The following is a 12,556-nucleotide window of genomic DNA, read 5'->3' on the forward strand; positions in this document are numbered from 1 at the left end:
GCGTGCCTTTAGTTCCAGCGCTTGGGAGGCAGAGGCATGAGGATCTCTGTGAGTTCGAAGCCAGCCTTGTCTACAGAGTGAGTTCCAGGACAGCCAGGGCTACACAGAGAAACCCTGTCTTGAAAAACAAAACCAAACAAACCAATTCCATTTTTTAGTAGAGGGAAAGGATAAGCTGCTTGGAGGGAAAGCTGGAAATGCTGCAGAGAAGGGGCCACTTGGCTCAGGGAAGGGAGGAGCTGTGTAAACAAAAGGCTGAGCTAGACAGTCTGAGAGGCTCCCAGCAAGGGCCTTAGTCTGGTTGTGTGTGTGTGTGTGTGTGTGTGTTTTCTCCAATGTTTTGGCACACATAAGGGTGTGTTTGAGGCTGTGACCTCTGTGAGTGTAAGCATGTAGTGCCTGCCTTGTATGCTAGTACATATGATGAGGGATTGTTTGTATGATAGTGAGACTATATGTTGGTGTGGTGTGTGTGGTGATGGCACGTAGGGGTGTGTTGACTTTGTGACATGAGTTTGTGTTCCTGTACATGAGGGTGACCAGGTCAGAGACAATTGCAGGGAGTTACTTACGAAGCACCCTGTCTGGGCCAGGTGCTGAGAGGAATAAGCTTGTGTACAAGAGGCACTGCAACTAGGTAAGGACGGAGGTGTACAAATGGTTAGATGAAATAAACTAAAATAAGGCAAGGTGTTGGCCAATGCCAAAGGGCTCAGCATAGCAGTCAACAAAGCAGTCTTTTATACAGCAGTGTGGTGGTCGTGCATGCCTTTAATTCCAGCACCCCTGAGGCAGAGGCAGATGCGAGGCAGGCACATCTCTGAGTTGGCCAGCCTGGTCTACAGAGCAAGATCCAGGACAGACAGGGCTACACAGAGAAACGCTGTCTCAAAAGAAAAAAAGGAAACTTACCAAAAGAATTATAAATTTGTATGTGTGTGTTGAGGGAGGGAGTGGCACAAGATTTCAGATACTCTTCATAGTGTGTTTGGGAAATAATATGTTCTTTGTGGCTTGATGCTTTCTCGAGGCCTAGAAAATAAACATCTAATATTAAGTGGCACCTTATTAGACATAATTTGACTCTCTTCTCAGCCAGTCCTACTCCAGAAAGCACGGTGGTGGGATGCTGGACTCTGAGCTATGTGATTCTGGGAACCATTCAGAAGAGGCAGGGCAGCTAGCCCAGCCCCTCAGGCTTGGACCCATTGGGCACACCCAAACCCTGGAGGGTTGACCTCTCTCTGACCCACCCAGCAACACACATAATCCCAGAGAAGTTGATAAGAGGTGACCAGCTCAGGGCAGGATATAAACAGCCCTACCCAAGACACACCCTAGTGGACCCAGGGCAGGTGGCGGAGGGCTAGATGGCCCCTGGCTGGTGAGACTTGGCCTAGTTTTCTGCCTTTCTCAGAGAACTAAGAAATGACAGCCTAGGGGTCTGCAGGACACTGCATGTCCTGTTGGGTAGAGGGGAGGAAGAACTATTGAGGTGAAAGATTTCAAGTTAAAGGTGTCCCACAGAGGCTGGGCATGGTGGCCTTTTAGAGGCTGAAGCAAGAAAGTTTGAGGCCGGTGGGGATTCCTTTTGAACTGTGATCTGTTAGTGTGTGCAGTGTACAAAGTGAGATCCTTTCTCAAAAAGAAAAAAAAAAAGCAAAACAAACAATACCAAGGAATTCCACCAGTTGGGAAGCTGAGGCAGGAGGATCAATGCTGGTTCAAAGCAAGCTTGGACTAAAGCATTGGAGTGTTTGGCTCCAGAGTGAAACTGTATCATAAAAGACTATCCCTGCGGACTCTGCCCTAGGCCCAGGCAGGAATGCTGGGTTTCTGGTCCCCACGCTCACCTGACCAGTGACCTTGGGCCAGCTTCTGCTCCCATCAGTGAAATGGGACACCTGGTCTTCTCAGAGGCCTATGGGATGGATCTGTTGTGATAGTGGGATGAGGAATGCACTTCAGAAACTGAGGAGGGCAGGGCAAACGTCTGCTCAGGCCTCTGGGGCAGCTGCTTCAGCAGTGTGCGAGGCTTCCCAGCCTTCTAGCCCCACACATACCTCACAGGTGAGACTCATCTCCCTTGGAGCTGAGAAAACTAAGGGACACAGCAGACGAGGCATAGCTAGGATGGCCTATTCCCCAAGGCTTTCTACTTTTGGTTGAGGTGCCTTCAGCAACAAGAGATTATTTCAGCCCCCAACCCTCTTTTTCAAGGCAGGGTTTCTCTATATTTTTTTTTTTTCATAAAAACCATTTATTTTTATGCACACTGGTGTTTTGCCTACTTATATGTCAGTGTGAGTATGTTACAGATAGCTGTAAACTGCCACGTGGGTACTAGGACCTGAACCTGGGTCCTCTGGAAGAACTGTCAGTGCACTTAACCTCTGAGCCACCTCACCAGCCCTGGCTGTGCTGGAACTCAATTCATAGACCAGGCTGGCCTCAAACTCAAAGAGATCCACCTGAAGAAGTTGTCTCTTTAAGGAAAGGACTCCAGAGAGAGCTTGGTGGAGAAACTATCTGTGTGCTGAACACACAAATGAGATCATTGTTTGGCCAAGTGGAGCCTTCACTTCCCCAGCTAGGGTGGCCACTGCAGCATGAAGCCTACCCTGCCTACACTAAGGATCTGTTCCAAAATGCCTGCAGAAGATTCTAGGTTCTTTCACAGCCTCTCTAGCCTCTCCAACAAACCTCCCTATTCTTTGCAGGAATCATTGCTTCTCTAGAGCAGGCCCCATTTCCAGATATAAACACAAGCAGATTCTTGGCCTTTTCTCAAGATTCCTTCTTTATCAGCACCCCTCCAGGGAATAGATAATCTGGTATTTCCAAGGCAACTAGGTCTTAACTGGTTCACACTTAGAGAATGGCTTGGTGGGTTTTTATGTATGAGTGGGGGTGGGGGAGGTGGCACATGAACATTAGGATTGAGTCTGGGTGGCCAGGAACTTTATGGACACCAGGCTGGCTTTAAAACTCACAACGGGAGCCAAGCACAGTGGCGCATACCAGGCAGATCTCTGTGAGGCCAGCCTGGTCTACAAAGCGAGTCCAGGATAGCCAAGGATATACAGAGAAACCCTTTCTGGAAAAACTTAAACCAAACCAAATCAAACCAACCGACCTCATAGCAATCCTCCTGTTTCATTTTCCCAAGTGCTGGAATTACACACAAGTGAACTGCCATGCCCAGCCCTACAGTCCAGCACTTCATTGTGTGTGTGTGTGGTAGAAGTTTAGTAGAATAGTTACTGACACCATGGACAGACATCAGCATGGCTAGGGCTCTGAGAACAGTTCAGATCCCAGCACCAGAGACAAACAGCATGGCAGAAGCTCTAAACAGAAGTTATCAGGGCCTCAATTTTTGTTTGTTTGTTTTTTGATACAGGGTTTCTCTGTGTAGCATTGGCTGTCCTGGAACTCCCTCTGTATACCAGGCTGGCCTCAAACTCAAGAGATCCAAACTCAAGAGATTCTGAGTGCTGGGATTAAAGAGGTGCACCACCACGACCTGGTTTAGGACCTCAACTTTTTAACATCATTTTTCGTTAACATTTCAATAAAATATTTTCATTTTGAAAATACCCAATAAAACATTTTCTTTTTTGAAATGTCAAAGAAAAAAGAATTATGTAAGTTAGAGATCCAGGTGGCCTGCTGCATGCCATTCATCCCAGGACTTGGGGGTGAGGCACCGGGAGGCCAGCCCCAGACAGATCGTGGGAACGCTAAGCTCGAGTCCAGTCTGGTCAATATGTGAAATCCTGTCTCCCAGCCTTCAAATAAGAACAACCAAAACCCAGGTTAGAGATGCTCCCAAGCACAGGATAAAGGTCAGAGCCTAGATAATGTCTCTTCTTGGGAGAGGAGGAAATGAAGCAACCCGGGGCTTAGCCTGGCTACTGCCTTGGCTGTCAACAATGATCAGTTGCCATTCTTTCTCCATCAACCACTCAACTGCAGTTTTGTTTTGCTTTTTCACTTTACAAGATCCTATCTGTGCTTTCATGTCAGTCACAAAGCTAGGGTTCAGATTACAGGTCTTTAGCATGCGGCCAAACTGGCTAGAATGCAAAAGCAGCTATTCACAGGGCTGGACTTGCAATTCTAGATTTCTTGGAGGACATCGGATCCAAACTCTTGTACAAGAGGAAGCAGCCCTGAAGAAAACGGAGTTGGCCAAGGTCACTGAGCACATGGTTGGTGGCAACAGGATAGCCCTGGTCCTGTTCTGAACCCATGTCCTTGCTTGTAAGAGGTCTTGGGTGCTTCCTTGGTTGTCAGCAGCCTCGCCCATTTTTCCTTGCTCTCCTCTCAACCTCCACCTACAGAACTCCATACCCAGCCCCCACATATATCTTTCTGCACGTGTCTCTCCCTCTTATCTCTGTGCCTTACCAGTCCACAGCCCCAAATTTCAATACACAGATATTTCAATACTCAGACCAAGGTTAGAAAAAAGCCCAGAGGGCACTTTATTGGAGGACTCAGCCTCCATCACAGGAAAAGGGATCCAGGAGCCCCATCTTGGGGAGGGGGGTCTGGCATCACCCCACTTCTCGCTGATCCAGTTAGGGGCCAAAGAACAATCAGTCTGGCCACCATCGCTCATGGAGAAGAGCAGGGAAGGGAAACACTTTAGAAAAAATAGCTCTATATGTACACCTGGAATATTTATAGCACATAAATTAGGGATGCTCCAACCCCCACCTGTGGAGCCTGAGTGCAGAGAGGTGGAAGCCAGTTCAGGAAGAAGCACTGGAGGACACAAGCCTGTCCCTGTGGTCTCCTTTCTCAGTCTCCCCAGCCTACTTGGCTGAGCCCAGGCATTTACAGGTGCGTCTCTTTTGCAGTCAGTGCTGGGACTGGAAGGAGCTGGACTCACAGCTGTAGAGTCAGCGAACAAATCGCTTCAAACCCTGGAGCTTGTAATTCCAAGAGGGCGAAGGAGAGGCCAAGGGCTGTAACTTCAGGATACTGCTGACAACACACCCAACTGGTTCTCCTCTCTACAGCAACACGGGGAACACATCCACATTAAGGGGGCCTCCGGCCTGCCTGTCCTTCCAGGAAGGTTTCAGTTCTCAAGTTCATGTCTGAGTCAGGTTCTGGGTCCAGTCCAGACCCTTTAATTCCGACTCTCTACAATCTCGTCTTCCTTCCAGCCACTGGAGTTCTTGCCAAACTTGTAGACAAGCCGCCGGCCATCGACCCGCTCCAGGATCTCCCGTTTGTAGTAGTACCTGGTTGGGAAAGAAGATGGTCAGAGGTGCAGGCAGGAGGCATCCTGGGTACTGAGTTTCCCCACTGCGCTGAGCCTGCTCCTCACTGCCTGAGCCTTCATCCCACCTGCTGTTGCCACACGGGTCTTTAATTACGGCCAGAGCACCTGCTTCTGCTTAACTTCTCTGGGCCTTCTGGCTATGTCCTGGGGCTTTTCACGAAGGCAAATGAACATAGGGATGGAGGGGACACTAATGACACTGAGTTAGTCCACCTTTGTGGCACATAGGAAGAAACTGTGGCCCAGATACAAGAGAGCTGAGCTGCAAATTGCTGCTCTGTCTATCACTAAGTGCCTTTCTTAGAACAAGTCTGCAGAAAACAGCAATGTTAGTGCTTCCTTCATGCTTCACCTGACCAACCAACCACATAGACCAACACTGCCCTTGTCCTCTGCCTGTGGGCCTCACACCTGTCACATGAGGCCTGATGGAGGCCAGTAGAGTCTGAACAGAGGTCCCTGACAGATCTGTAAGTTTTGGTGCCCATTCCCATCAGGTGGGTGCCAGCCACCAGCTCACCTCATGGCCCGGCTCAGTTTCTCATAGGTCATATTGCTGTTCTTTTTCTTTTGGCCCCATAGTTGGGCCACAGCTTCTGAGCGAAGAAACTTGAACACACCCTCATGCCGGTTCTCCCATTTCATGAGACCTTCATTGAGCTCAGGGTGGATAAGGATGTCCCGGATGAACTCCCACAGGTGAACGCCTCTCGGGGCTACAAGGGAAGATTTTCTCAGTTACCAGTCTGGGGTGCCCGTCTCCTCCAGACCATCTGGCCTTGCCTATTCTCACAATGCTAAACGGAGCACATGATAGCTCTTCTAGAAGCCCAGGGCAATGTCCTCTTAGTGATTACTATAGTGGCTGCTTCCTTTCTTGCCTCAAAATGCAGTGCACTAGGCAGACTGCACAGAACACACAATGCTCTCACCAGATAAGGAGTAAAGATCTGGTTAGGGTGGACAGAGACAGACACACTCTACATTGTGAGGAGCTCATGAATCAGTGGGGACCAGTGTTGGTGAGAACTAGGCACGCATGGGGTCAGAGAGCTAGCTATAGCCTTGGGGATTAAGAAACAGCTTCCTGGAAAAAAAAAATCCCCTCGGGACAGGAATGGGAGCAGGCCATGAGTGCATACGTGCAGGCCTGTGTGTGTGAAAAGGAAGGGAAGCAAGTTCAGAGCAGCTGGAGCACACAAAGCCTAAGGCTCCTAAGGCCGAGTCCCAGCCATCCCAGCCAACTGCCCTCTGAGCACCCACCAGCTGCCCCCATGCCACCGGAAAGTTCCATCAGGCCAGACAGGGGCCACATGCACAGAAAGTTGAAGCCTGGCTCTATCCATGGGCCTTCCTCTAGGATCCTCAGTTTCCCTTCTTTAATTTCAAGCAGGCCTCTGCAAGGCAGTGATAACTAATGCCATGGAGCCTTCCAGCTGTTCACAAAGGCAATGCGATCAAGGAAGCTTGCGAGGCCCAAGGAGGCCGAAGGAATGGTGTCCCTCTGCCGACTGGCCCACAGACCACAGGCCACAGACCCTAGAACCTACCGTGCTTTCTCTTCTTGCCTTCCAGGCAGTCCCAGTACTCTTTGCTCAGCTTTCGGGGACGCCCCCGTTTCCTCTTCCCATGCTTGGGTTCGCCCTTCTTATAGTCAGGAAAGCCATCTATGGGAAGGAGTTGGAAGGTCAAGAGAAGGTGAGGGCAGGGTGTCAGCAGGGAGCCTAGCCACAGGAACCATGGCACTAGAGCAGAGAGGAGGATGGAAGAGGGTGACTGGCTGGACACTGTGGAACGGGATCCCAAGAACAGTCCTCAACTCACTTCTAGGGAAGACTTTGCTATCAGTGAGGTCCAGGTCCACGTCGCTTCCACCGGAGTCAGAGGAATGAGAGCTCTGGGGAGTAGTGGTCCCTAGGGGTGGAGAAAACAGCCTGAGTGCCACAAGGCCAGCCTGCCCAGCTGCCGCTTGCAATTTCAAGTGCTCATTCTAGGAACTAGATGCACTCTGAGGCATTCGGAGAAGGGAGGCTGAGGCAAGGACAGGGCTCTTACCTGCAATGGAGACAGAGCTACCAGGGGAGGGCGCTCCAGCACCATAGCTACTGCCGTAGTAAGGGCTTGCCTGGCGGCCATCATCCAACAGCTCCTGGGCAAAAGGGCTTCCCTGGTCTGGGAAAAAGGAGTTGGAGCTTAGAGAAGGCCAGGGGACTGGCAAGGACAGGTAAGACCACCTAGGAGCCAGAGAACCATGAAATTCTTTTTCAAGCCAGGAGAGTATATCTCTAACACTTTGGCAGGGTCACAGATGAGACAAGATGAGCAGGAGAAAGGGAGAAAATGGGTTCTCACCAAAGGGGCCTGGGTCTCCTCCTAGGCTTTCTTGGAAGGCCATACCGTCCTTCTCCAACAGCTCAATGATCCAGCTGAGTTCATCGTAAGAGTTGGAGGCTGGCAGAGGCAGGGGGAGGGTCACTGACCACCTTTCCAGCAAGAGCTCAATGGCTGTACTTTCAAGCCAGGAGCTCCAAGTCCAACCCAAGGCCCATCCTCCCTATTCACTCTCTAGGCCCCATGGCTCCCAGGCCTGGACTTACTGAGGTCTCGAAGCTGGGCATAAAGCTGGTCTCCCAGAGGCCCGAAGACTAGTCGCAGCTCCTCAAGGGCACAGCTGCAGAGGGTGGCCCCGTCCATATCGCAGCGGGAGAAGTCAATGGAGCTGGCGTCATACTTGTTCTTTTCCACTTGGTAGCTGATCCAGTCCAGTACCTGGGTCTTCGACCAGAACTGGGGCTGTTCCCCTGACCAGCTTGCCTTCTCTGCAAGGCAGAGTACAGTCAGAGGGTCAGTGCAGGCCCGAGTTCTCATGTCCCTTTGGGATCTTGTCTGAGGTCCTGTCCAACCCACGGAGCCGGGTAATAGACACAACCTCAACACTCCTGGTCTCAGTCCTTCCCTCAAACTGTCACAGCCCCTACCCTCCCACTACCTCAGCCACTACAGGTAGGATCACATGAATAAGGTCTTGCGTGGGGTCTTTCCCCAGCAAGTATGTGAATGGATAAAATCTCCCCGGCCCCTAGCCCTGAATTCCCTTGGAGGCCTTCCTCCCCACCCATTTATCTAAGAGCCTTTTGGACTGATGTCTCTATAAAGATACCCATTGCACAGCACTCACCCGGACCGTCCAGTGACATCTGGGGGTTGTTCAGGGTCAACACCAAGTCTTCAGCGGCAAAGGCAGCAGTCGGAGGAGGAGGAGGAGGCGGCGCCAGGCTAGGGTCTTCTGAGCTGTACATGGCGTTGAAGTAGTTACTAAAAACGTTGCTGATCTCGCAGGTGGCAGCCATGAGGCTCCCTGGCAAGAGGAGACAAGGTGGTGAGGACACGGGTCAAGGCACACGTCTGCTACTCTGTCTGGCCTGGGCAGCACATCTAAGAGGCGATCGGTGTTGCTGTAGACATTCTCCCTCCAAGAAACATCCCCCACCCCCAAGAACCAGCTACTTGGGAAGCTGAGGCTGAATGATCTTTTGAGCCTAGAAGCACCAGGCCAGCTGGCACCAAACTGGGCAGTTACGCTCCAAAAAAATAAAAATAAAATAATCATCTCAAGGCAGGATGGAATCATAAGATAAATTCCGCTGGATCTCCCTCCAAAAAAATCACCTAGACCCTTGAACCAAAGAAGCCACCCTGTCTCTCCGAGACACCGATCTGTTTCTGAGCGGTCCCTAAACACACCCACAGCCTTAACAGTTCAGCTAGTAAGCCCCAAGCTAGAGCGATTAGGTTCAGAACTGTAAATCCACTGGACTGTTCCCGCGGCCAGAGTTAGGAATGTGGTGACCCTACCGAGCGTCAGGGTTCGGTGTGGCAGGCGGGTAGACAGGCTTCCGAGGCCGCAGGGAGGGGAGAAATCCAAGCGGCCGAAGGATCCGCCAGGTAGCGGGGATGAATGTGGCCTGAGCGCTCCCCCCCATCCGCTCTAAATAGAGCGAGGCAGGAGCTCCTCCCCCGCCAGGTCTTCGGTGCGCGTCCCCAGTTGTAACCTGAGCTAGTGGCTCATTGGATGGAGGGGATTTCCTGGCCTTCAGACTGGGCTCCCGGTCCCAGGTGATTTGCATATTCCGTGCCACTTGGCCCAGATCCTAGCAGGCGGTGCTGGGAAATCAGGCCTGGCTGGTTTAATGATTGTCAGAGTCAGTCATTCCGCACCCTCTGGGGCTGGGCCCTGGGTACTGGACTGGGCAGGTGGCGGGAACATTGCTGGGGTGGGCATCTGTGCTTTAGGCTGCCCTCTGGCCCGGGAAATTCTTCCCCGGGGGCCAGGCCAGGGCTAGACTAGGGAGGAGAAAGCAAGGTAAGGGATCTGAACCTGGGTCGGATGGCCTGGGTCAGGACTCCCGCATCTGTCTAGAGATCTGGGGACCAGAGGACCTAGTAGAGGTTACAGAGGCTAAGGGATTTTCTCCACAGCACCCAGAAACTGGGTGCTCAAAGCATCTAGGCAGCACACTGGGCAACATTCACGGGCCAGTGGTCTGGGTCTGCCAGTCTAGCCAGCCACAGAGCCCATTTGGTGGCACTTTGCCTGTCTGGAACCCAAGCACGCTGGTTGCTGCAGCGGAACGATCTCAGAAGTCTTCCCTGGTGCCTGTGGCGCTCTCCTAGCCTAGGGTCGGTTGGAGGTGCTGTACTTCACAAGGGGAAAGCCTCACCCTTTTCTCCTCCCAAGCTCTTCAGTATCATCTGCCTGCTGCCCTCTAGTGGCCAGAAGCCCAACACTTGCGTCATTATAAACAGAAAGGAATTGTGCATGTTAATTTACTGTTTACCAGGCATCTAAAAAACCAAAAACAAGCAGGGGAATAATGGCGCTCGTGTTTAATCTCAGCACTTGTGAGGCCAAGGCAGGCAGATCTCTGTGAGTTCAAAGCCAGCCTGGTCTACAGACTGAGTTCCAGGGCAGCCAGGGCTATACAGAGAAACTCTTTGTCTTGAAAAACCAGAGGTGCTATAAATTGAACCCAGAGCTTCCCAGGCAAGCACTACAAATGGCCTATATTCCCAGAACACTTTGTTTTTGAGACAGTGTCTTTCTACATATATACCAGGGTGGCCTCAAACTCAAAAGATAGGCTCTAGTAATGAGATTAAAGGTGTAAACCACCCAGACTAGCACCACCCTTTTAACATAATACAAATCATCAATACATTCATCATACAAAAAAGAAAAATCCAACAAGCAATATCAGGCTTCAGAGAGAGCTCAGTGAATAACGGTGCCTGCTACTAAGCCTGGCATCCTGTGTCCCATACATGAGAAAGGAGAGAACTGACTACAGCAATGTGGTCCTGGGCCTCACTCTGTAGACCAGGCTGGCCTCCTGCTCCCAGAGATCCACCTGCTTCTGTCTCCCCAGTGCTGGGATTAAAGGCGTGCACCACTATGCTTGGCTGTAAATATAATTTTTTAAAAATTAAGAAGCAGTGTTGGACAGGCATGGTGGTACATGCCTTTAGTCCCAGCACTCCCAAGGCAGCTGATTCTGAGTTCAAGACTAAGCATGATTTACATGGTGAGTTCTAGGCTATTGAGGGCTACATAGTGAAGCCTTTCTCAAACAAACCAAATAAAAATACAAAGAAAGAAAGAAAAAGATGTAAGTTGTCGTCACAAGTGGTTTGCTCAGGCCAAGAAAGCGACAGATGTTGCTGGTGTCTTTTCCCTACACGCAGTGGCTCTGGGTGCAACCATCCACTCAATGAGTCCTGAGTAATCAATGGTTCTCAGCGGACTGCGAGGAAATACAAAGGGCCAGCTTCTGCAGGTCTCCCTAGCGATCCCAGAGCGCCTGGAAGGCAGGGAGGCAGCTGGAGAGCCATGCTTAAGCATCTGCATTTGGGATGGTCAGAGACCGCAGTTTCTGGAGCTATCCCAAGTCAGAGGGTGTGCCTGGGATTCTAGCTACTCAGGGGCCTGAGGCAGGCACACTGAGAGTTTGAGGGCAGCCTGGGAAACTCAGTAAGACTAAATACTGTCTCAAAAACAAGTGCTGGTAAGATGGCTCAGCGGATGAAAGCGTTTGAGGTTCAAACATGGCGTCCTAAATTCGATCTCTAGAATCTATGTAAAGATAGGATAGAAATGACTCCACAATGTTATTCTCTGACCTCCACATGCACAGGTGGCACGAATGTGCTCCAGTAATAAATAAGTCATTATCATTATTATTATTTAATTTTTAAAGGGGCAGGACTGGAGACACGGTACAGCTGCTAGCCTAGTGTCTCACAGAGCCCTGGGTTTAATAATGTCCTCCACCATAGGAAGACATGCATGGTGGCATGTGTCTGGAATTCCAGGGTCAGCCTCGGCTACATGTAGAGTTTGGGGCTATCTTATGCTACAGTAAACTGTCTCAAAAGCAAAAACATAAACTGCCTGAGGAACCAACCTAGGACACTCAATGAACTGAGCAAGTTTTTACTAAACCATTAGTATTTTCTGTATCTAAGAGCTGTGTCTTCTCCACTCTCTCCACCTCATTTATGGACACGCAACCCCCAGGAATTCTCAAACAAAAGGCAATTCCTTTTGTGTCCACTGTCCAAGGACACACTTCCTCCACCCACCCCCGTGGGATCCACTCTTCAAACAGACATGCTCCTTTCCACTAGGGCAGCGCAGCTGGAGAGCCCGGGGCTCTGGGTAGGATTTCACTGGCCCTTCAGGGGACCTCCCCCAAGCAGCCTGAGGCAGACACACCCTCTGCCTAGTCATTCACCCTGGAATGTGGGAGAACCGGCTTTTAGCCTCAGGACTACTCACGTGCTCCTTAGCCCCTTCAACACCTGGTTGGGTCCTCAGAGCAAAGTGAGGAGGTAGATATACGAAGATTGAGGCTATCAGCTAGCTCCCTTGCCTTCATGGGGCTTCTTCCCAGGAAAAACAGAGCTATGGAAATCTTTTAGCTAGCCCATTCCTCTGAGTATTAATTCATTCAACAAGAGAAGAAAAGTGAGAAAGAACATGGTCCTGCAGTCCTGTAAAAGCATAAGCAGACCAAATAGGACTCCAGCAAAGCCAAGATGGTTAACAAGACAGGACACACAACTCCTGATGCCCATGAAATGTGAGTGGAAGCCAGTCAGGTGGTGGGGGTTGGGGATGGAGTAGCGTGGTGGCGGCAACACTGTTTGCTTTTAGTCCCAGCACTTGGGAGGCAGAGACAGGCAGATCTCTAAGTTCAA

At 50.7% G+C, this 12,556-nt stretch overlaps 1 protein-coding gene across 1 annotated transcript; it reads right to left on the reverse strand.

Moving 5' to 3' along the window:
• Positions 1–4,466: 4,466 nt before the first annotated feature.
• Positions 4,467–11,201, reverse strand: Elf3 (E74 like ETS transcription factor 3). Its single transcript, XM_021636630.2, has 9 exons — positions 9,155–11,201; positions 8,478–8,657; positions 7,897–8,118; positions 7,652–7,750; positions 7,355–7,471; positions 7,124–7,213; positions 6,850–6,966; positions 5,820–6,015; positions 4,467–5,258 (listed from the first exon to the last, which is right to left on the reverse strand). The coding sequence occupies exons 2-9, from the start codon at positions 8,647–8,649 to the stop codon at positions 5,144–5,146; spliced, it is 1,128 nt and encodes a 375-aa protein (XP_021492305.1). The 5' UTR covers positions 8,650–8,657; positions 9,155–11,201; the 3' UTR covers positions 4,467–5,143.
• Between the last annotated feature and the right edge of the window lie 1,355 nt (positions 11,202–12,556).

Source organism: Meriones unguiculatus, chromosome 11, assembly GCF_030254825.1.
Source record: "Meriones unguiculatus strain TT.TT164.6M chromosome 11, Bangor_MerUng_6.1, whole genome shotgun sequence".
Taxonomy (NCBI): Eukaryota; Metazoa; Chordata; class Mammalia; order Rodentia; family Muridae; genus Meriones; species Meriones unguiculatus.